General features: G+C 38.7%; 1 protein-coding gene across 1 annotated transcript in view; it reads right to left on the bottom strand.

Moving 5' to 3' along the window:
- The window catches only part of B4GALT1 (beta-1,4-galactosyltransferase 1), a 47,994-nt gene that overhangs the window by 19,474 nt on the left and 2,266 nt on the right, over positions 1-26,254 (bottom strand). The window contains exon 2 of the mRNA XM_032212667.1: positions 6,708-6,943. Coding sequence (XP_032068558.1) covers positions 6,708-6,943 — 236 coding nt within the window. The remainder of the gene's footprint in view (positions 1-6,707; positions 6,944-26,254) is intronic.

Here is a 26,254-nt window from a genome sequence, read left to right as displayed (position 1 = left end):
TAGGTTATTTAATACTTAAATTGGTAAATAGGATAGATTTGTAGGATTTTTACAATGTATACTGGGTCATAGTTTCAACTTTTAAAAAATAGCATGAAATATATTCATTAAAAGATCAAGAAATTGCTTCCCATTTACCTGGGTATGCTCATATCTACAGCAAATACCTCCTACACCCTCTACTTTCAGCCACCAAAGCATAGGAAGCAAATCAGGAAGCCAAAACCAGTTAGTATAGGAGTGTCCAACTCAGGCATCACATTGTCATCATATGATTTATCGTTACTTTCCCCCCCTTCACTAAACTGTGTGGACGTGGTCAGCATGTGATACATCTGGGCCATGGGATTGACACCCCTGAGCTAGTGCAAAATGTAATTGGAAATAGACGAACAGCAACAGATGACTTTAAGGGTCCTGTTGTGGCTTTCTCCTTAGAAGAGAACAAATATTCCAACATCTGAGTCAAAATTTATATTTACATCATTTTCTATTTGATGCAGAGGCAAAAAAAAAACCACAGTATGTATCCCTGCTTGCTTTGTGTTTCATGCTTGCTTTGTGTTGGAAGATCAAATGCATTTGGATTCTGGCTCAGTTGAAGCAAGAGAACATGTATGGCATCTATTTCAGCCCAGGGTATCCTTTTGCGATGTACCAACTCTTTAAGACAAATTGAAAACCATAGAATCATAGGGCTGGAAAGGACCTTGGGGGTCTTCTGGTCCATTTCCTTAACCATGGGACTAGTACAAACACCTAATCTTCAAGGATTACAGTATTTATTTACCATGCAGCTTACTGGCCCTGCATAATTGTGGAACATTTTTGCATTGCACACATTTCAGGTATAGAGTTTCAGGTACAGAGTGCATGAAGAAGTCAATCCCACAAATTTGAGCAAAAAGCACTGATTCAACTCAAAGAAGGCAAGAAGGTAAAGGCTGCCAGGCCATTACCTGTCCTGAGGGAAAAGTACCTATTTTATCCCTTCAATCCCATCCTATCACTTATTCTCACAAATAGCAGCTAACCAAGTCCCATGTTGACCCCACTGCAGGTAAACGTGGGCCCCTGAATCATTACTAGAATGCATCTGTATTATCTTTTGTATCTATGCATCAGTTGAAAACACAGAAGGTGTCACTGTTGCAGAAGAGTAAGCCAAAGGAAAGCCTGGGAGAGTTTAAATGTCTGCTAAGTAGCTAAAATAGCCAAATTGTGATTGGAACCAAAGGTGGACCTGGGGAGCAAGCACAGCCTTCCCTCTACACACCATTATTTCTTATCTTCATAGCAAAAACAGTTGGGAATCTCACTTGGAACAGAAGAATGGAGAAGGGGTAAGAAGTATTAAATAGAGGTGAAGGTTTCTATCTCTGCTCTGCCTACTCTGCCTTCCTTCCAAATTGCATCCCCTCTTGTAATTTAGCAGTCTGGCAGACTCCCACATCCTGGTCTACTACTGCATACATCATTTGCTATCAGTCAAGGAAGATAGAGAAATTTGGAACCCAGGAAGAAAACTATCCATTTGGAAGCAATGTGCAGAAGGGGCCCCAGCATAGCAGGAACTGGCAGACTAAAATCACAACGTGACAAGGGTGACAGGAAAATAGCAGTTCTGGAGCACGTCGTTTCAAAAAGGAAGGACTTCCTGTTGCATTTTGGACAACTGACGGCCAGCAGTATCCATTACACAATCCATTTGCAATATAGTCCATTAACCATGTAGTAAAAGCCATCTGTTTACAGCTTTCAAAGACGCAGGAAGGGGGATGGGCAGACAGAAAAAAAATAGTTTGCAATTCTGTATACTGAGGGAGACCCCCCCCCAGGGCACGTTGGGAGATGAATTCTTCTCTCCCCCCAGAATATTCTATTCACCAATTATGCCAATTCTTCCAAAATCCACCATATTTTCCACTTTGCCGTATAAAATTGTGATCCAAGCATCGTTTCTTATCGCAGATGAGTTTGGGACTTTAAGAAAAGGATGCTTTCTCCTCCCCCTAAGCTTTCTCTATTTGCCATTTGTACCCAAAAATAGAATACACAACAGTCACTCTATAAAATCCTTAAAATAACAAACAGAGTGGCAAGATATAAACATAGCAAGTATTTGGAATTTTGTTGGCCTCAGGGGACAAATATATGTGCAAGTTTGCTTGAATAAAGGATGTACTTCATATAAGATATTAACATGTTATCTAAGTAAATGAGCCATAATGAAATACATTCAATGCTTCTTTCTCTCAGAGAACGGGTATCTTTCAAGCTTTTTTCAAATTCTTAGGCTGCAATGACATTGCCATAGATGAAACTCCACTGAACTGTGAGGCTTGCATATGAATATATATTTAAAGGTTCATATAGTATATTATGCTTTTCCTTCTTTTCACATTGTAACTGACTTCAGGAATCTCAGATTATTCTCAGTCTGCACCAGTTCTGAAGAAAAGCTGTTCCAATAGTCCACCAATCTTGATTTTTTTCCAGTTCTATAATTCAAGCTATTGTCAGACAGAAAGCACAAGATTGACAAGAACTATTGTCCTGACACAACTTGAGGACACCTTTTGCTCCTTCCCCATGGTGTTTGTCAAAGAAGGGGCTGCAAACTAATTACCGGCCAGTTTGACAAGCCAGCTGGATTTCTGCCTGAAGCAGCAGCTGTAGGTTTCTGTCAGATCTGCAGAAACAAGCCCTGTTGCCTCTATGAAGTGAGCCAATCCCACACAAAGCTCTCCTAAGTTGCAACAAGTCAAACAGCTGGCATTCATTAACAATCTGGCACAAATCTTACCTCAAAGCAACAAACAGCCCAAATTGGCGCTATGAGCTTAGAGGCTCAGATCAGGTTTTGGATTGAGGCCGTTCTCTTGCTTGAACTCTTAAATTAGAAGCTTCCCACCCTGCTTGGTCTTGCAGTGGAATTCATGTTTCTTTCAAGTGTTATTGGATTAGGAAGTGGTAACAGACACAGATTTCCTAGGCTAGTGACACCAAGGAGAGTAGTTGCACTACTTCCATGATGGTAACTTAGGCAATTTCTTCTCTGGTCTCTAAGAAACTCAACAACTTGCAGCATTATTTGTATCCAACACTATCTAATGCAGGGGTGTCCAACCTTGGCAACTTTAAAACTTGGGAACTTCAACTCCTAGAATTCCCTAGTCAACAGTCTTAAAAGTTACCAAGGTTCGATGCTCCGGTTTCAATGAATGGAGCAAGAGGCAGGGAGCAACTATTCCATAAGGTAACTTTGTGCTTTACTAATGATTTCCCCACCATGCGCAACACAGAGATGTTTAGATGGCATAAAGGCCACTCCCTACCTCCCCATTTGTGATGACATTCAACCCACGCTCTGCCCAGAGTAAAACCTTGCAAAGCGATGCAAAACAATTCTAGGCAAACATGCCAGGGCTTTTTTTTGTTTTTGTTTTGTTTTTTTGAAATCTTGAGAAAGATCTCCCTTGAAAAAGCTGAAGCATTTTATGATGCATTTACTCCAACACACAAAGCAAAAAGCAGGTCCAAGGTACAGATTCCTCAAGTAGGATGCAGAGGAACTATAGAGAAGTAATATACCTCACAAAGATGGGTGAAAATACATTTCAGTTCAAGAAAATGGGGACTGACATGACTCTCCCCCACCTTGCTCAAAGAGCCTCCTTACGAATTTTCACTTTTCTCTACCCTCATTTCAGGCTGGGTTTCCACGTAACATATTTCAGATGTTTCCAAAGTCAGTGCAAGGGATTTGTGGGCAGTTTGCTTTGTACTGAAAGGTAAGAGGTGGGACGTTACCATGGAAGCAGGAGGAGGAGCAGCATTTCTTCCCTCTCTTATTTTTTCCTATGAGATGCAGAACACAGAAGGACGCAGATGTAGTAAGAATCATTCACACAGAAATTCTCGATGCTTCAGTGATTGCTTTGCTATAGGGACAGGTTTAATAAGAAAAAGGGAAGATTTCCCCCCTAGAAAGGAAGGGGGGAAAAGAAAAGGAAGAATAGATGCAAAGGAAGGACAGACAAGGAGGAGAAAAAAAGAGAAAAGCAATTATCAAGAAAGTAAAGAAAGACCTTTTTTAAAAAAAAAAAAACCCTGCAGATATACAATTCTTGCAAAACCCCACCACCATCTGAATAATTTAAGGATCATGGCCAACAGTGTTTGTTGCATATTTAACTGGTTGGATATGTTAAAAAAAACCCTCTCAAAACATCCTGCTATAATAAAGTTAATCAAGCTGAATTCTTCATTGACAAAATTAGTTCATTGCACTCAATCATTTTTATGTGACCTGTGAGTAGCAATGGAGGAAGCACTAGCACACCTGAGACCCACGTCTACTGGTCCAGTTTCTCCTATCTGGGCCTTCCAGATGTGTTAAACTCCAACACACAAATGTTTTAATTAAGCAGTGAATAATGTCTTTGTTGTCAAAAACATCTGAAAAGGATCAGATTGAGGATGGATGGGCTACTTCCAGCCATTAAAATATTGCAATTAAATGACCATATCCCATCCTAGGCTGCAAAAGAAAACATGAAGATTTAAAAAGATAGTTTTAAGTAGTCAACTCCAACTAAGTACTATGGTTGCCTTCTGGTTAAGCCATTAGTAGAAAATATTAGCAAAGTTTGCTCAGATACAAAATCTGATCCACAGCATATATAGGAAGAAGGTTATAACTCAACGATTCCCAAACTTTATGGAGTATTATCTGCCTTTTGAAAGTCTTCATGTTAGGTGATTCAAGCAGAGAGTCCCAGGGCAGCATTTTACAAGTCTAATATGTGAGACATATTAGAGAGAGAGTGAATTCATGAGGTTTTTCTGACCTGTCTGGTATCAAAACCAATCCCATCACTATGAAGGCTCAAGACATAGATATTAGGATGCCAGCAAGTAATGTTAAATAGGCTAGTCTAGACCTGAAAGAAAATAGATTATTCTCACCAATTGTTTTGTAAGCCAACTTGGAAAATATGCTCAACCTTTTTGCATATAACAGTGGAGTGGCAAAAAAAATGTAACCTGGGCTCTAGATTGATCACACAAATTCAGAACATCTTGACTGAAATCACATCTAAACCCAGGTGTTTAACTGATGCAGTCTCTACCCAAACAGAGAATGTAGAACTACTAGTTCCTCCTTGAGAATCAGGTATTACTAAGCACATCATGCAGCTGTGCATAGTCTATGAAACTGGCAAACTTCACAGCCTACGAAACTGGCACATCCTGAAGGCTCACAAAATAAGAAAAACCCTAGAACAGACACTTTTATGCAAACAGGTTAAACTCTGCAAGTTCACCATGACTTATGGTTCACATTATGGGAGGATTCACCACTTGTGGATTGTTTTACACTCATTATTTATCAGATGAATTGGCCATGACTCTCTTAATGCATTTCTTACTGTTTGTAGCCATGTGCTCTGATAGGGATATTGTGTTAATACAAGAAAGGTAGTTATAATACAAGCCGTATGGATGCCGTAAGACATAAACTAAAAATAATGTGATGAGGTCTGGCATCATCTTCTTTGGTGGCCAGGGCTAACAGTAAGAGCAGAAAAGTATGAAACCTACAGTCTGCAAGTCACTAATCTAAAGTTTCTAGACCCATCAGGTATTGAGTCTGGGTAACTTTTCTAAGAAAAAATCAACTTTCCTTGTCTATATCAGAGTATTGATCCTTAGCTTCCTTGCTCACCGGTCCAAATTTCCTACATGCCTTTTACCCTCACAACCTGACAACACCACATTTTCCTATACAATGTGCGCTAAAAGAAAGAAGCCAAAGGGGGGTGGGATTAATTGTCCTTCTTTGAATATCACAAAGATAAAAATGTATTTTCTCTGGCAGGTGAACCTAGGCAATCTCAATAGGACTAATAATACAGAAAGAAGGAAATTCACCCAAAGAAAGATATATATTCTAAGATCTTATGTCTGAGAATACAGATATGACACGAACAAAATCTTCATTAATCAAAAATATCTTGAGGTATCACAGGCCACAATTTAGTACTGCTACATGAATCTCTGGATTTTTATAGAATTCTGTAACTTCACTATTTCTACTCGGGCAAAATATGACAGGTCCCCATAATTATTTTAATTGTATAAGAATAAGTTAATTCACTATGGGAGTTATTCATTATATTTTTTTATAGATTAACAAGATAGCAGGTCAATTTGCTGTATTAAATACTCAGCAACAGAAATAACTAACACCATCTCTTTATGGCTGTATTATTGGCAATTCAGATGTAGATCTACAAGGATCTCGCTTTTGATGCTTTGGTCTGATTTGGAGACCATTGGTAGCAATTCTGAAATTGGGCAGACGTAAAAGACTGGGGGGTGGGGGGGTTGTTTTGCTTTGAAGTTCTTATAGAAACCTTGGTTTATAGTGTTGTAATGTTTTTCTATTGTACTTGGTTTGTTTTTAAAGGCAGTTAGCTGCTTTCATAAGCCAGGAATGCAGGGAATACAGTTTAGAAATTTTAAAAAATTAAAGCAACTGTTATTGATTCTGTTGCAACATGCAAAGCAAGGATCTTTCAAAAGATTAAGCTTCCTATTTCATCACTATTTAGTACAAAAACATACCCAAAAGAAACCCACAGCACACACACATACTTCTCTTCTATGTGCACCAATCTCTTCAGAACTGCAACTCTTACCTGATTAATCACATAGATACCATAATCGAGCTGCTGCCTTTTCAGGATTGGATGCAGGTAAAACAACCAGTATTTCAAGTGTTCATCTCGATTTCTGAAAGGGATAATAATTGCCACTTTCTGAAGTGCTTTGCAGTCCTTTGGTGTATAGCGGCCTCCTTCCCTGAGTTCTGGATTTGCCTTCTCCACATCCTTCAGATTCACAACTTCTGAAAACTCCACATGCAGTGGACCAACTGGGAGGAGGGAGAAAAAACAGGATCAGATCAAATAAGGTTGTGGGTGGCAGGTGACATTTCTTTGAGAATCATTGCAAGACTTTTAAAAGAATCTAAAAACTACAGTAGGCGCCAAGGTTAATTCTTGCTATGTTTATAAAGGCGTTATGTGCAAAACTCAAAACATATTTCAGAAATCTCATTTTGGGTTCCTAAGTGCTGTATCTCTGGAATTTTTACCTTAGAAGGGTAGTATCTAAGCAAAATGGTTAACATTATTCTCATAGGTATGCCACCTGTCAAAAATCAAGACACAATCTTTCTTATTTCTTACATCATTTTAGTTTAAAATTCTACTTCATTGGCTCCCACCTTCTGTTGCACTTGGACTGGGTGTTTATGTCCTACACTTTGGGCACATCAAGCTTTCCTTGGCCATTGCTAATTCTGGATTTCCCTCAACATGCACTTTATTGAGCAGGGTGGAGAACTGGATCTTGACCAGTAACTAGAGCATATTTCCTATACTGTTGGTTAGAAGGATGACAGTGGTGGTGGTAGGGTTGATATCCTAGATCAGGGGTGTCAAACTGGCAGCCCGCAGGCCGGATGCGTCACGTGCAGGCAACGCCCACCCCAGCTCCGCGAATGGGAAAAATGTGATGTGACACCAATGTGACGCTGCAAATTTGATACCTATGTCCTAGATTAAAGAAATGGTCTCAAGGTTGCACGTGTTCACTTTTTCCCATTGCTCTCCTGAATACTGTAGTGAAACTGAGCGTAGCAACTGCAATACATAAAAGACCCATTTTAAAGATTGTCCCTACCCCTAGGATATTCTTCACAGTTTTGTTTTAAAACTTACTTTACTTATATGTTTGTGTGCCACCCACTCCAAAGATTCTTTGTTCCCAGATCTTTCAGACGTCTTGCTACATTTCGATGCTTGATGAGAGCATCTTGGCACACTATGGAAACTACCTAAAGCCTTTTGTTCTTTCTTTCAGTGAATGAAACTTGGCCATGTCTGCATAGTGGTCAACATATTACAAGGCTTTAGGAAGATTTAGTTATGAGGCACTGTTTTTTATTCATTAAACATGAAACTCAGTCAACTGAACATGTAAAAATGTTTTATTTTATTTATTTTATTATTTTATTTAAAATGTTGTTGTTGTTATTATACAATTGTATCACAGCGGCCAGTTGTTTCACCAGATTTGGCATTGATTACTAGTCGGGCCCCACCCAGGGGCCTAGGACATCGTAACGTATTTTCGTAATATGTGTGCAGATCCAAGCAGTGCGGCTTTTTGCATTTGACTGATGGTGATTTTGTCAATTTTTAACTGTTTTAAATGTAATTCCAGTGCTTTTGGAATAGCACCCAGTGTGCCAATTACCACTGGAATTACCATTGCTGGTTTGTTCCATAGTCATTGAATTTCGATTTTTAAGTCCTGGCATTTTGCGATTTTTTCATGTTCCTTCTCGGCGACCCTGCTATCACCTGGTATTGCGATGTCTATGATTGTGACCTTATTTTTCTCAACCAGTGTGATGTCTGGTGTATTATGCGCCAGTATTTTGTCGGTTTGTATACGGAAATCCCACAAGATCTTGACCATCTGATTTTCGGTGACTTTTTCAGGCTGATGTTCCCACCAGTTTGTTGCTGTTTTAATATTATAATTTTTGCACAAATTCCAATGGATCATTTGTACTACTGAATTGTGCCGCAATTTATAATTAGTCTGCGCGATTTTTTTACAGCAGCTGAGTATGTGATCAACAGTTTCATCAGCTTCTTTGCAAAGTCTGCATTTGGCATCATCAGAGGATTTTTCGATTTTGGCCTTAATGGCATTTGTGCGGATAGCTTGTTCTTGCGCAGCCAGGATTAGTGACTCTGTTTCTTTCTTTAATGTACCTGTTGTTAACCATAACCAAGTTTGTTCACTGTCCACTTTATCTTTTTTTTTTCCAGAAATTGGCCATGCAGTGCTTTGTTCTGCCAACTCTCCATTCTTGATTTTATCACATCTTTTCTGTATTCTTGTTTCGTCTTCTGTATTCTTGTTTTGTATTATTATTATTATTATTATTATTATTATTATTATTATTATTATTATCATAGTCAGGTTGGTACTCAAGACAAACTAATAGATGCATCTAGCACAGAAGGTTTATTTTTCAAACTCTTTGTATCTTAAAAGATTTGTTACACTCTCATAATTCAAAAAGTGTTTCTGGTAAGAGATCTGTAACATAATATATTATAATAAATTACAGATGGAGTCCTTAATCATAGTTAAGATAGCAATAGAACTTAGACTGATATATACACTTCACAGTGCTTTACAGCCCAAAGCGGTTTACAGAATCAGCATATTGCCCCCAACAATCAGGATCCTCGGAAGGATGGAAAGCTGAGTCAATATCATATCCATACCAGCCTGTAACATAAATAAGCATAAATAAGATTTGTTAAAAGCTACCTACAAAAATTACATCTTCAGATGATCTACTATAAATCTTTTCTAAACTAAACTGGATTGCTTCTTTTTTAACCCCTTTAAGGTTGAAGGTTTATTGTATTTACATGCTGCCCTATTCGCGGTGGGACTCTGGGCGGCTAACAAACCCAAGGGGGGGGGGGTAAAACAAGAAGGGAATACAACAAACAAAGTACAAAGATAATTTAAAAAGACAATCAACAGTCACACAATTCGAGGGGGGAAGGGAACTCGTCAACCCCAGGCCTGCCGGCACAGCCAGGTTTTAACGGTTTTGCGGAAAGCCTGGAGGGAGGTGAGGGTCCGAATCTCCGCGGGGAGTTTGTTCCAAAGGGCCGGAGCAGCCACAGAGAAGGCCCTCCTCCGGGTAGTAGCCAGATGACATTGGCCAGTAGATGGAACCCGGAGGAGGCCTAGCCTGTGGGATCTAATGGGCCTTTGGGAGGTAATTGGCAGCAAGCGGTCTCTCAAGTACCCAGGTCCAATACCATGAAGGGCTTTATAAGTGACGACTAGCACCTTGAAGCGTATCCGGAGACCAATAGGTAGCCAGTGCAGCTCGCGGAGGATAGGTGTAACATGGGTGTACCGAGGTGCACCCACAATCACTTGCGCGGCTGCATTCTGGACGAGCTGAAGTCTCCGAATGCTCTTCAAGGGCTGCCCCATGTAGAGCGCATTGCAGTAGTGGGGATTTAGGGATTTTTTAAAAAAATTATATAGCCACAACAACTATTTACAATAAGCTAGTATTTATAATCATATCTATAATGGTGTAACAGGAAATCTATATGGAAGGTTCCTGTAGATGTGATACTGCCTGGGAACTCCACATTGCCTTGTTCTTTTATCATGGAATTAAAATCAAAGCTGTGAAAGTAACATAAATAAAATTCAACTTGGCAGATGGTGATGAATTTGCCTAATTGTAATCCACAAACCTCAACCCAGCAAAAAATACATTGCCATTCAGAATTGGAAATTTATTAGTTGTTCTTAAATCACCTTGTTAACTGCCATGAGAGGTTTCCACCCCACCCCACTTTTAAAGAAAAACTTTCAGCACTAACCACATGCAAAACAAAACCTCTTTTGGGTTTGGCTCACCCACTGAAACTATGCCCCTCCAAATGCTTCTACCTCAAAACTACAAAGCAAATGGGATCACTAACATTACAGCTGACAAGCCATTTGCCTGGTTTCAGCACACTCTCTAACAGAAACACACATGCACAATCCCATCCTCTTTCCACATTAGATTAGCAGCGCAGAATAACTGGAACAAGATCATGTAGCAAAAGGCTCCAGGAAGTCTGAGAAAGGGCAACATTTATTCTTCTTAAGAAAAATGAGACCTGGTGGTGGAAGACTGGAGATTTAAACATGGACCTGCCCCAATCTTATTAAAATAAGAGATAGGAGGGACACAGCCGCAGTTAATTCTAGCTTTGGCAATGTTATGACTGGTCAAAACTGCATACAGATATATTATAGTTACTTGGATATATTATAGTTACTTGGATTTTCAGATAATGTGTTACATGAAACCCGCAAAATTAAATACAATCCCACAAGCTCAAAGGAAGGTTGCAGGGAGATTACCATGCACATGTGCGCACCCACACTTCTGCATGGTTCTTTGCTTTGGTCTTGCCTCCTTCTAATCAGCTTCAGATTGTGCCACATTCTCATGTGGGATATGAGCTGCTCATTCAAGCAGATACTAACAAGCAGATACTTAGTAGGGCTGCCCAATCAGAGAAGGCCATCTCCACTGTCTTAGTCACTGCCATGTCATCAAGAACCACACCCAATGTAGAGATTGTGATTTATACAGAGACTGCTTTAAACTCCAGCAACATCCTTACCTGTCTTCTATAAATATTATTCTCCAAATGGTTGAGACTACATATAATTCCTATAATGTCCAGATCAGCCCCCATCCAGCTTTTCTCAAGTTTGGGAATAACTAAGCTAAAGTCAAAGATTCTAGCCATTTGAGCAGCCTTATCAGCAAAGGGCTGTGTAAAATTGGCTATGGTGATCAGACCAAGTATTGTATCTTGCTGTTGGCTTTTTCCTAATATAATAGGGGATTTATTTATTTATTTCTATTCAACTGTGTCAATTCTCAGAGAATACATGGAAAAGTCCCGCCAGTTTTCTTAGCACTGTTTTTCAGAAGTGATTTACCATTGACTCCTTCCTAGGAATAAGAAAAAGCGACTGGCCAAATATCACCCAACTGGCCTTGTGTCAAGGAAGAACTAGAATTCATGGTCTCCTGCATTCTAGCCTGATGCCTTTACTACTACACCAAACTGATTCTCCATAGGGGATTAGTTATCTTCAAAAGAGTTGCTGAATGACAATGTCTGGATTTAGTAAGGAAGAAAAATAAAGGTCTCTCTCTTTCTCTAGGGATTGTTTTGGCTGCCTCATTTTTTTTTGAAAATCCTCACCAAAAGATCAACAGAGATTGATCAACAGAAAGGTATTTCTCAGAGGAATCTCATTCAGCTCTTTATCTCCTTCCTGTTGCCAATGACTCACCAAGCATTGGGCAGAGCTGCCCACTACATAACTGGGAATTCTCTAAGTACTTTCTGGAAACAACTGGCTCCATCAGGCACCAAGAGCAGATTTTTCTAATGAGTCCTGCCCCACATTTGTTGGAGATGGTAGAGTATTTTTCATAGCTCCCAAGTAGGAAACATGCCACTATTACAGAAAGCCTGAAAAACGTAAAAGATTTAATCACTACTTTACATCTCAAAGCTAATATAGGTAATCTGACACCAACTCCTACTGCCACTGAAAGAATCTGCTTCTTCAACCTCAAGCTGTCAAAATGGCTGATTCTCCTAATTCATTACACCCTTCTCTCCCCATCCTTAGTTGAAACCTGGACCTTCTTCAAGAACAGTAGCAGATCCCCTGTCACATTCTGCTCAATTTCTATTAAAGAATGATTGGTTTCTGTACAAACCAATCCAGGTAACTACCATCCTATAAGCTTACTATGTATACTTCGCACATTATATGCTAAGCATTTTTTTATACATTTACTGATGAGATAGTCCAAGAAAACCTTTTTTAGCAATGAAGCAAACCGGTTTTAGGACAGGTTTTCCTTTTGCTGATCAATGTATTATTTTGCATTACCTCTGTACCCAGTATGCTCCTAGAGGTACTGTTTATACTACTTTCAAAGATCTGAAAGCAGCATTTGATTCAATCCTTCATGAGAGGTTGTGGAAAAAGCTAGCAGCTTCCTTTAACTTTCACTGGCTCCTACAATTACTTATAAAGTTACATGAATATACTACCGTATTTCCCCCAAAATTAGACTCAACTGGAAAATAAGTCCTAGCATGATTTTTCAGGATGCTTGTAATATAAGGCCTACCTCCAAATTAAGCCCCAATTAAGATCGTCAGCCAGAGGGATGTATTTACGTAGTACCACATTTCTCTGAAAATAAAACCTAAGCAGAAAATAAGCCCTAATGAGTCTTTTGGAGCAAAAATTAATATAAGACCCAGTCTTACTTTCAGGGAAACACGGGTACAATACTGATTCAGTGTTCATATAATGAAGGAACAATCTTATTCCAAGTTCTGAGAGACCTAAACAGGGATGTATGCTGGTGCTTTTATTATTTATTTTTATGTCAACAATTTTTTCAGTCATTATACCAAGCTCCAATCTGCCATTCTGCTCATAGTCCTATGATCTTGTGTTTCTTTCTCAAGTAATGCTACACAAACCTTCATTCATTAGCATTGTTCTGTCTTTCTGAAGTACTAGCAATCAGCCATGTGAAAATCAGGGTGATTGTATTCAACAAGCAGCATGCTAACCACTCTGAAAACCTGGAAGAATAATAACTTCCAAAAGTTATTGGAAGATCGAGGCTTTTAAAGATCTTGGCATCTTTCTCCAATCATCTTCATCTTGGAAACTTCATTCTTCACACTGTTTTCCTTTCTTTTTATTTACAATATTTTCAAATTTATAGCTAAATCTTAAAAAGGAAGTAAATATGACTATTTTTATTATGTTAAATAACCATCTATGTTTATGGGAATAGGTACACAAAAACAGCTAGGAAAAGCATATTCGCTCACAGGCCAACTATGTACATGGAGTCTTTGACTTACAACCATTAATTTTGTACCATCTGAAGTTATAATGGCACTTAAAAAATGACTTATAACCATTTACAATCATTGTAGTATCCCTATGGTCATGTGATCATGTAACCACCTTTTGCAACCTTCTCACAATCAAGGTCAATGGAGAAGCTAGATTCATTTAACAATCATGTTACTAACTTAACAGCCACAGTGCTTCACCTAACAACTGTGGTGAAAAGAGTTGTAAAATAGGGCAAAACTCACTTAACAACTGCTTAGCAATAGAAATTTTGGGCTCAATTGTGATCATAAGTTGAGGATTATCTGTGCATATCTCTTAAGAATTAAAACCAGAGAATTTGAATGGTGTTTACCCTCAAGTAGATAGATTGCTATTTAACCAGCATTTCAGAACTTTAGCCCTGAAGTCTTAGTTTCCTCATCAGGAAAGGAGAAAAGCTTGAAGTTTTCCATCAATGATGCATTTATTCAATAGTATATTACAGTCAACCTTTCCTTAGCCTCTAAGAGGTAGCTACAAAGGTAGTCCTCGACGTATCACAATCGGGACCAGAATTTTGGTCATTAAGCAATGGAGTCATTAAGCAAGTTATCACATGACTAGATCCAGTTTTACAGCTATTTTTACCCTGGTCACTAAGCAAATATGAGTTCCCTAGTTGACACTGCATGTCGAAAGCCAGCTGGGAATCACGTTTGCAAGACACATCAGCCATCATAAATACAAGCTGGTTGCCAAGCACCCAAATTAAAATGATGTGATTGCAAAGTCGTAACTTAAAGGATGGGTCATGTCAATTTTTCCCAGGCTGTCAGAACTTTGAATCACCATTAGATGAATGATCATAAGTCAAGGACTACAGTATAAATAGTACATTAAGCCATGCTCCTATATACAAGGTTTTATATGACATTCCATTCCATTCTTGGAAGTCAGTTATAGCTTATATTATAGATGGCAGATGGAGTGTATGCGGTTTTATATACTTCTTCCTGAAATACTGGATAGCTTCTAAAGCTAATGTATTGTATGCAGTCATCTAAAATGCAATGACCCATGAATTCATGCAGATCTGTATATTGGGGAAACAAAACAACCATTTCGTAAACGCATGGCTGAGCATTGGAGAACAAACCCATCAGGACAAAATTCAGCAGTCCATCTGCATTTAAAGGCAAAAGCGACTCTTTTGAAGACAGCAAAGTGCACATTTCTGACAGAGCGGACCGCTGGTTTGAAACAGATTCAAAGACCTCATCTATGTCAAAATTGAACAGCCCTCTCTCAACAGAGGGGAAGGGACAAGACATCATCTATCTCCAGTCTACAACACAGTCCTTTCAGCAGTTCCAAGAAGGCTCCACACCCATTTGCACTACTCAGGTGACTCTGAGGACACAGATAAACCTCCGAAGAAAATTACCAGTTGTTTGCAAGGAATATAAATATAAATCCTTCCATTCCCACCATCCACCATCCACTCCAAGCTGAAGAAGCTTCTTGGATAAGAAGCAAAACGTCTTCATAGAAAAACAAGAAAGTCCAGTTGCCTCTTGAAAAAGCACCTTTGGGGCATCCTATGAATTCCCGGTAGATTTGAACAGTCACAGAGTAATAATTGGTTATATATGTCTAATGATTCCCAGAAAGAATGAAACTGGTCATGTACTGCTTCCTGATAACTGTTTTTTTTAATTAAAAATGACTTTGAGCCAAGAACAAAACGTAATCAATTCTACTTTAGTCGCCTTTGCCTTTTAGTTCTACTTGCTGCTTTATTAGTCACTCTAATCAATGGCCGAGGAATTAAAATGTGCACTACAAGATTTGTATCATGGAGCTCTAGCAATCAACATGGAACAAAATAACTAGGAAGGAACTTCCACATGTGATTATTCTTCCCTTATTCATACAGTTACTACCCCAATTTGCTGCAGGAAATGAATAACTATCAGTTTTTTAAACTTGCTAGTCTAACATATCCGAACAGCTCATGGCAAAGGTATCAGAATTTTTAAGTAAAAAGAATAGATGCAAAATTGAAGACTCCAACAGCTTTCAATTATGAAGTAAAAATGTCTGAATCACTTTTACATACCTCTTACTCTTAGCCAAGTAAAATATTATTACCTGAGGTTGATCTAACAAAAATATGCAAGTATTCCTGTATTTAGCTACAAAACAGCCCCCGCCTTTGAAGTTCACCCTACAGACTTCACTTTTGCTGTAAGATGATGACATCAGTATCATTAAGCAAGTCATTTTTCAGAACAGAGACAAATAATTCGCCATTAAAAGGTTATGTTACATAAATGTGTTTATTCCAAAGAATTTACAAAAAAAATTCAAAAAACCCTAGAATAATTCTAAAGAATGATCTTTTGCCAAATAGTGCACACTTGTTCTCTTCAGAGAAAAGAGAAAATGAAAAATTGCTTTGAATAATTCAAGATAATGCTTAATTTTTCCTGGTAGTGTTAAGTCACTCTTTGCTTCTGTTCAATTTATCATAAAACAGTTTGTTACTCAGCCTGCTTAATTAAGGGCAATAGTATAAATCCCAACCCAATTTTCCTCATAATAAAAGAAACATTTTCTTTTCTCTCTTCCCTCCACCAAATAATCTCTCTTCCTGTTTTGCATTTCCAAATTGAAGAAATGTAAATATACCCATGCATAAATGCTGACACCCATGCTAAGCTTTTTTGTGCTTTTTTATCTTGTGACACATGCAGTTCCTCCAGAAAATCAAGTGAATAAACACCCAATATAGTTCTGTCTAGATGAGTTGGGCTACAGTTCCCATTAATCACAATCAATGAGGCTAATGGACAGGAATGATGTAGGTGGGTTGCAATTCAAAAAATCAAAAGGATGAAAGGCACAACATTTTTATCTAAAACAGCTAAAAATTTGAAATAATTTGTATCACTTTTCCAAACATGCTTTGTTTTTATTTCTTACCACATTTTTACTTTTATGGTATAAACTCCTGGATGTCATCTGAGGCCCATGATATATAAACATGATAGATAGGCAAGCAGACAATCCACCTTAGCAAATTCTGAAGCCATGAACCACATTTTCTAAGAAAGTCACATTTTAATAGAAAATTCCTAATGTGCTTACAAAATAGGAATGAAGATAGTACAAAATGTAATCCAAAGGCTCACTCACCATCATGGTGAGTGATATTATTTGAATTCTTCCACAGAAATTGCTAGTTACAATGCTAGTAGACAAGCAGCATTAAGACCCGGGACCTCAATTTTCAAAATTATTATGATATATAAGAATTCAAAGACCTGAAGTCTTTGAATTCCATCAGATGTTTTCTCAAGTATATATGTTCTAGTGAACTTGAAATACAAACTTGTTACTATATAGAATCCACCATAACAACAATAATAGAAAGGTTTCCATAGCACAGCCTTCCATAACCTGGTAGCTTCTGGATGTTTGGAAAAGGCTGAGCTAAGAAACCTACTTCATATTCCATTTAGGGAATGACCAACCTCTATTTCTAGTATTTTAGGAAGGGGAAAATAGTGTTTCCTTATCCACTTTTGCACATCGTGTGAGTGTTGTACACCTTAATCATATCTCCTATCATTCACCTTCTTTCAATGCTAAAGAGCCCCAAATATCCAACTTTTTCTTTTAGGGAAGCTGATCTACAGCCTCTTGTTCATCTGAACTACACTCAGCTAAGACTTCTCTAGCTTTATGTCATGGGACTAGGATTCATTTTTCTATTTGTTTCTTTCTTTATACCATTTGCCCAAGAAGAGTCTTAACTTGATAGTATAACATAACTAATGAAATGTATATGTTGCCCCTCTTATGATAAGGCAACTTAATATAAACAATAGATAGCACCTTACAAGTAGCTGCTGGAGCAGTGTTTTTCGAACTTGGCAACTTTAAGCTGCATGGACTTCAACTCCCAGAATAGCCCAAGTAGCAGGTTGAAATCCACATTTCTTAAAGTTGCCAAGTTTGAAAAAACACTCTGCTCAAGCAAACTAGCTCTTTCTTCAACCACTCTGTCCATGCAGCACTTAAAAAAAAATGTTTACATGTTTCCTATTTCTTCAAATAGCAGAAACAGAAGAATACATGTATATATAGCACAAATGTGATTAAAAAAAGATTTTAAAGCTACAGAGAATCATAAATAAAAGACAAACATGGCATAGGAAGTAATGATAAATAAAATAAATAAATAAAAGGCAAGCATTGAAGGTAATTAAACTAGTTACTAGTCCAACCCCCCTACCTGTTGCAGGAATCTGCTATTGCAGCAGCCATCCCAGCAAATAACCACTGAGCTTCTACAAAAAATATCTCCAGCAAAGAGTCCACAATCTCCTGAGGAAGTCTCCTATTCCTTTATAGAGCAGTTCTTATTGTTAGGACATTTTCCTGATACTCAACTGAAAAATGCACCCATTTCCTAGTTGTGGAACAATTTGGAACAAGTCTGCCTTGTCTTGTACTTGAAAATAGCTATAATCTCCTTGCAGTCTTCTCCTTCCAAGTTAAACAGAACCCGCACCTCTAATCACTTCTCATATTTTTCTTTTTCCTTCCAGATGCTTTATCATCTTGACTGCTCTCCTCTGGTCAGATTCCAGCTTGCAAAGTGTTCCCTAAAACTGAATGCAATACTATAGACATGGTCTGTTGAACACAGAATTGTTCCTTCTAAATCTTTCTGCTGCCTGCATATTTAGTAATATTTTCCAAGACCTTTTCCAAGTCACTGATAAATATTTTGGGCAGTCCATAGCCTAGGACAGAGCCTGTAGTATGTCACCTCTCACTTCCTTCCAGATTGATTTGGAGGCACTGATAAGCATTCTTTGGGTGTGACAATATGATCTGTTCTCTATTCATATAATGGTAGCACAATCCAGGCTATTATTTTGCCTTCTTCTCTATTAGGTCTCCTAGGAGACTTCATTAAATGCTTTATTCAGGGACATCAGGGTAAAATAGTGGTCATCATGTCAAAAATGGAGACTGAGTTAGTTCAGCATGACTTAAACATGTCACTCCCTCATTTGTCAGCTGTTCTGCTTTGGTCCATTGGAACACAATTCCCTTTAGGAGTGAGACCAACAAAACAAAACAGGAACTCATGAGCTCTATTGTCTCCCCATCACTTGTAACTATTCTGCCATCTTCTCTAAGCAGTGACACCTTCCTTTTGTCTTTGCCTTACTTATAACATCGCCAAACCATCCCTTCTTTTTTTGGGTGATGTTAAGACTATGCAGGAAGATTGGTTAAGTTGATGCTCCGGAAGAAAAAGGGTTTCTTTAGGATGACTATGCTCCTATTCCCCTTTCTATAAAACCTTGAAACACAAGTTAGTTGAGTCCAAGTAACCCACTGCGTTAGTCTCTTCAATCAGCTCATTCCTGTTGATTAGGATCAAATATAGGAAAACTGATCCCATTGTCTCTATTTTAACCTTCTTGAAAGAGAAGCAGTCAGTAAGAATTTTAGGGATCTTGAAGTATTAGTTAAGTTGGCCATCCAACACATGCCTGAGAAGTTGAAATCTTGCATTATTTCTAGGTCTCTCCTCCTAGAGGAGAAAGACCCTCTCTAGGTCTCTCCGATATTGTGTTTCAGGGCTTATTTTGGAGCCCCCCCAAGATGTAAGACCAGGTCTTATTTTCAGGGAAACACAGTATCTTTAACTCATATTCACCTTCCTGCATTAAAATTGCTAGTTCTTCCAATATTACATACATAGTGCAATGTATAAAACACTGTTTCTGAACATCGGCAATTTTGAGATGCGTGGACTTCAACTGCTAGAATTCTATGTCACTTACAATGGTGCTGAAAGAGGGATCATTAAACAAGGATCACCATATTTGCTATACAGACTTGTGCCATGTAGATACTCTATCACAACTCTCTTTTTACATTAATATTATAATCATCAACAGGTCAACTTAGGGCATGTTAAAATACAATTAGCTGGGAGCAGTGGTGGGTTCCGGATCCCGTTGCAACCGGTACTGTGCAACGGGGCCAGGTGTCCACCACATGAATGCGTCCAGCACATGCGCACATGCTTGTATGTGTACTTACCGCCTGTGATGCTCTGCGACACCTCCGCAACGCTCCAGCTGCTCAGGAGAGCGTCGCGCAGGTGCTGTATGCTCCGTGCACATGAGTGGAAGCCCCGAACAGCTCAAATACTGGTAAGGACTGTAGGCGGGCGAGCAGGCCCTCCGGAGCACCATGCCGGAATGGCACCTGGTGCTCCCAGCAGGCACTGGTACACCCGTACCGGGGCGTACCGGTCGTATGCCACCACTGGCTGGGAGGCATAAAGACAGGAAAAAGTAGGCATATTAATTTATTTAGGGGGCATTCTGGTGTCCTGAAGAGATACATATAGAACAGCTTCTATAGTTTCTTCTTAAAAATATGCTGCCATTTGGAATCAAATACTCATGGCTTCATTACGAAACTGTTTATTTCCAAGATCTTAAGCCAAGAGTTTAAAAATAAAAAAATATAGTGGAAACTTGAAAAATATACTGTAGTGAAAGTTGGTAGAGTGTTGCCAAATGTCGCCAAGAAACATTTATTCCTGCATCTGACTTGATAGACCACAAAATTCTATGTTTACAAGGATATCTGGCTGAATAAAAGAGGCTGAGATCTTTGCGTACTACATATTTGTCCCAGATTATCTGTCTGCCAAAACCCACTAATAGCATAATTTAGTGCAACACACAAAATAATAATTTTTGCCACCTGAATAAACATTCGTTGCTAAAACATCACAAGTCCAAATCAAGAAGAGAGCCATATCACTGAATACGTTTTCTGCAAGGAAAGGCAAAAATGCATACAACGTACTTTTGAAAAATTTAATATAAAAGTGAGAATGACAAAGAGATTTCCAGGTGAAAATGTCAAGATGCTGGCTATCATCCTAAAGCCTTTCATGGCATAGGGATGGCTATATGAAGAATTGCCAATTTCCAATTGCTTTAGTGTACCCCGTATGATCAGACAGGGTGGGTACTCTCTGGATCCCATCAATTAAACAGTAACAGCTCACAGGACCCAGGAAGTGCTCCTACCCTGCTCCAACATTAACCCTTGGTAGCAACCTCCCTGCATAGATTCATCATGGTGTTTAGGTTCCCCTCGCAATATGTGCTAGTCATTCTCGACTCTAGGGGACGATACTCATCTCCGTTTCAAAGCCCAAGAGCCAGTGCTGTCCGAAGACGTCTCCATGGTCATGAGGCCGGCATGACTAAACACTGAAGGCGCTCGGAACACTATGACCTTCTCACCAAAGGTGGACCCTATTTTTTCTACTTGCATTTTTACACACTTTTGAACTTCTAGGTTGGCAGAAGCTGGGACAAGTAATGGGAGCTTACTCCATTACGTGGTACTAGGTATTCAAACCACTGAACTGCCAATCTTCTGATCAAAAAGCTCAACATCTTAGCCACTGATCCACCTGTCACGGTGTTTAGGAAATTGTTGAAAATATGGTTATCCCCCTAGAGCATGGGATTCAGGAGAGGCTTTTGTTACATTTGTACTATTTGTTGTATTTGCCAAATTGCTTAGCCTATTGTTTTTCTAGTCAACTAAATGTCTTTTTATTTCTACCTCCATATCTAGTTTTTCTTATCTATTTGTAAGACACCCAGAATCTTTAAGGAGTTGAGCGACCTCTAAATATGGGTATGAATAAATTTATGGAGCTTTCTATAGTATTTATTTACAAAAACAGTACAGATGAAGGCATGCACAATACACAGACCGGAAAGCATCAGGAGAGATGCCACACACAGGTTAAAGCATGCTATTTTGTTATTTTGTTCAATCTAGAACTTTGTATTATTCAGTGAGTCTAAATAGCAAGACTAACATTTCATTTTCATCATCAGACACTTGCAATTAAAGGCTATGCATATAGACATCTTCCTTTAATTTCAATTAATAAAAGCATAGTTTTGTTATGTTTCTTGGCCATCTGACACATGCATGAACATTTTTGTCACAACCTCTATGAACTGTGTTTATGTCAGAAGCCTTAAATAAGATTCCATAAATGCATGGAAAACAAGGTATTTTAATGGTCATTAAACATGTTAGCAACATGCAGCCTCTAGTATAGTATTAGCAGCTGCGGAGTGGAACAAGTTCTCCAGAGGGGGAACACATGACTAATTAGCAATGTTAAACTTGACTGATCAAGCTTGAGTAGTTTCTGGTCTAATTTTCATACTATTATGTGCATGTTTAGGGTTATGGGTATGTTTAGTCTTCCTAACAGTTCTTGGTCAAAACAGGCTCCCCAGATGTTTTACAGACAGTGATAGCAGGGTGTGCCAGCAACAGCAAGCTGTACAAAGTTCACAGCTTGGTAACCCAGAAATGTTCACTGCATTAGAAAAAGGATAATCTCAGTGACAGTGTTTCAATGCTTTGAAAAATCGGACACCATGAAGCATGGTAGGTCTTCATCTTGAAGGCTGAGCTATGTAGCTTCACTGTTCAGCATTTCCACAGGTCACTCAGATGACCAATGAATTCTGTCAGAAAGGCAGGTGGATCAAGGTATGGAGACAACAAGCTGATTGTCTCCTTAGTCTCTGGGCACTTAAACTGGCTGTAGTTTGCTTTATTTGAGTTCTAATTTTTTTTGATAACAGCAAAATCATATGTAGATCTTAGACAAAAGCAAAAGAAGAAAAACATTTATGAAATAACTAATCACATTTGCAGAAGCCTTAACTTCTAAAGTTAAAGCTAAATCTTTTCAATGCATTATTTTTTTAAAAAATGGTAATTCAATTGCTTCTCAAATATGGTATTAAACTACAAAAACAAGTTTGCTAACCATTAATCCTGCTAATAAGTAATAGCACAATTCTATCTGTGTCTATTCAGGAGTAAGCCTCTGAAGGATTAATGCAATTCTGTACCCTCTAATTTCAGAATAAAGCTTCGTTAGACTCAGTGGGATTTACTTTTAGTAAACAGCTATGTGGTTGTGATGTAGGACTCCAATGCTTGTGCTTTTTCCTGAGAATTGAGATTAATTTCTGAGTGGATATCAAGACAATATGCAAAATGAAGTTTCTTCTTCTAAATAATTTTTATTACTTGACTGATCAATGTATCACTTTTTGATCATGTTGTTTAAGAAAACACAGTACTGAAACTTTGGATATATGTAATCTTTAAAACCAGGGCTTCCAATTAGGACAAATTCTATTTGGCTTTTAAAATGGTTTCCAATCCCACTGATAAGTTTAAATTCTGACTTCCAAAATTGCCAAAGCAGCATATTTTGAACTATAATCTCCACAACATCAACTAATGTACATGCTGAGAGAGAGAGAGAGAGAGAGAGAGAGAGAGAGAGAGAGAGAGAGAGAGAGAGAGAGAGAGGGAGGGAGGGAGGAACAGAGAGAGAGAAACAGAGACAGACAGAGAGGGATAAAAGAGAAACATGGCTGTAACAAAGTAATAGCCCAAGGATTCATTTTTATTTTTTTTACAAAATAACTAATTTCCTATAATTCTATTCCTTTCTCCGGAATAAATATTTCAGGCATTCATTGTAATATTTGTTCTACATGGGGGCAGGGGGTGGGGAAAGGAGGTGCTAATTATGGTCCTGGTTATTAGAGTAAATGGATTACAGATGGATGAGTGGGGAAGAAGGAGGATTTTTTTAAATAAAAAGAACAAGATCAAACTCAAAGACTGGGCTATTAAGAGAGAGCTATCATCAAGCTCAACAGAATCCCAATATTTGGGTAGCTCCAGATAAAGTTTTAAGGTTTTAATGGATTTGTATGCCGCCCAATCCCGAAGGACTCCGGGTAGATAGCTAGGCTTCAACACCAAAAATCTTCAAACTCGCATTTGCTTTGCTGAGAATGATGAAACTTGAAATTCACATATCAAGAGGGCATATGGTGAGGGAAGACTGTACTTGTACAGAGACAAAAAATGGAAAGGGATGGAAAAGAGCAGGGTCAGGCAACCTTCATATACTTTTCATTACATTAGCTACAATGCCTTCCCATTAACCACTAATGAGAATCCAAAACATCTGGAGAACAGCAAAAGGATAACATTCTAGAAGGAAGACTAACAAAATGTCAAGATTTAGTCTAAGTTTCCTTTTTCTGTTCTGAGAAATAGTGATAGAATAACAGAATAACAGTTGGAAAGGACCTTGGAGGTCTTCTAGTCCAACTCCCTGCTCAAGAAGGAGATCCTACCATGTCAGACTAATAGCCGTTCAATCTTTTTGTTAAAACCTCCAGTGGTGGAGTACCCACAATTTCTGAAGGCAAACTATTCCACTGATTAATTGTTCTGTGTCAGGAAATTTCTCCTTAGTTCTAGGTTGGATCTCTCTTTGACAAGTTTCCATTCATTGCTTCTTGTCCTGCCTTCAGGTTCTTTGAAGAATAGATTGACTCTCTCTTCTTTGTGGCAGCCTCTTAAGATATTGGAAGACATGCCACCCCTAATCTTTCTCTTCAATGGACTGGACATATCCAGCTCATGCAACAATTCTTCATAAATTCACATTCTAAATGCAACATTCTGTTAAGGATGCAGGTTGAACTGCAATATCGTAATACTGTATATTAATATTGTTCATTTTTAGTTATTTACCAAAAATGCCAGAATGAAAAACTAGGGCATAGCTTTGTAAATAAAGCAATGCAGCATAATTACTGCTCTGGGCATTTAATACTGTATGACATTCAATCAGAGTGCCTTACGGTTGTGAGATAAGCTATCAATATTTCAAAGCAATCAAATGAACAAGTCAGAGCAGTTTAGTATGAGACACAGAAGTTCTCTTTCTAAAAGGTTTCTTTTTTCTCTCCAATGAGAGAAAAAGAGCTAAAACTAAGCATATAGAAATGAAATATTATCTCATTTAAGCAAAAAGAAAAGGGAAATATACTATTCTTGATATACTTGAAATATACTTGGAAATATACTTGGAACACTGCATCAACTTTTGGTCACCACAATATAAAAAAGATATTAAGACTCTGGAAAGAGTGCAGAGAAGAGCAACAACAATGGTTAAGAAGTTGGAGGCTAAAATATATATGGAACGGTTGCAGGAATTTGATATGTCTAGTGAAAAGAAGGACTAGAGGTGCACATGATAGCAGTGTTCCAATATTTGAGGGGCTGCCACAAAGAAGAAGAGGTCAATCTATTGTACATAAAGCACCAGAAGGCAAGACAAGAAGCAGTGGTTGGAAATTAATCAAGGAGAGAAGCAATCTAGAACGAAGGAGGAATTTCCTGACAGTGAGGACAATAAACCAATGGAACTTGCCTTCAGAGGTTGTGAGTGCTTCATCATTGGAGGCTTTTAAAAAGGAACTGGACAGATATTTGTCTAAAATGGTACAGGGCCATGATGGCGAACATATGGCACACGTGTCACAGGTGGCACAAAGAGTCCTCTCTGCGGGCACATGAGCCATCATCCTAGCTCAGCTCCACCGCGCATATGTGTGCGCCACCTGCCGGCCAGCTGGTTTTCAGGTCTCTGCCATGCCTGCAGGAGACCATTTTTGGTCCCAGGAGGCTGCAGGGAGACCTTCTAGGCCCAAAACAGGGCATGAGGGGGCATGCGCACATGGGGGAGGCAGGGCACATGAGGGGGTCACACGCACATTGCATTATGGGTGTAGGCATACACACATGCACACATGCGCTTTTGGCACGCAATGACAAAAAGGTTAGCCATAACTAGTATAGGGTCTCCTGCTTGAGCAGGTGGTTGGACTAAAAGATCTCCAAGGCCCCTTCCAACTCTGTTATTCTATTATTTAGTAAAATGGTTTGCTGGAAGTGGCTTTTATCATCTTAACATACAAACATACAAAACTCATTTCTATTTCATAGCAATCCTACCATATTTTTTGGAGTATAAGAGTCACCTTTTTCCCGCAAGAGGGTGAAAATCTGGGTGTGTCTTATACACTGAATACAGCATCTTTTGCCTCCCGAAACCCTGCCCCCATCACCAAAATGGCAGTGCATAGCCTTTAGAATGGTTTCAGGGTGCTCCTGGGGGCTGGGGAGGGCAGAAATGAGCGAAAATGGGCCATTTTTTGCTCAATTTCCCCACCAGCCCCCAGGAACACTCTATATGCATGCCCTTTTTTGACAAAAAGTGGGCCCGTTTTTGCCAAAAAATGGGCTGTTTTTTGCTCAATTTTGCCTCCACCCCACCCCTCGGGAGCACTACAAGCCTCCTTAAGGCTATTCATGCCCTTTAAAAAAAAACAAAAAAACCAGACCTGTTTGGGGAGGTCTGCAGAGTGCAAAAACTTTTTTTTTAATTTGCCTCTTCAAAATCTTGGTGCATACTCCGGTGCTTCTTATACTCCAAAAAATAGGGTAGGTTACAAACTTTTCCCAATCTGGTGCCCTCCAGATGTATCCTCCAAGAGTTTCTTATTTCTCATTGCAGAAATGTTCTTTTTTCCCTCTGATAATCAGTTATGAAAAGATGCACAAAACTGCCAAAAATAACCCAGATATCTGCTGTAACAAAAAATTAAAACTCATTATTTTCCTTTAAAAAAAT

The sequence above is a fragment of the Thamnophis elegans genome, chromosome 3, assembly GCF_009769535.1.
Source record: "Thamnophis elegans isolate rThaEle1 chromosome 3, rThaEle1.pri, whole genome shotgun sequence".
NCBI lineage: Eukaryota > Metazoa > Chordata > Lepidosauria > Squamata > Colubridae > Thamnophis > Thamnophis elegans.
This window is presented reverse-complemented; position numbering and strand designations above follow the sequence as displayed.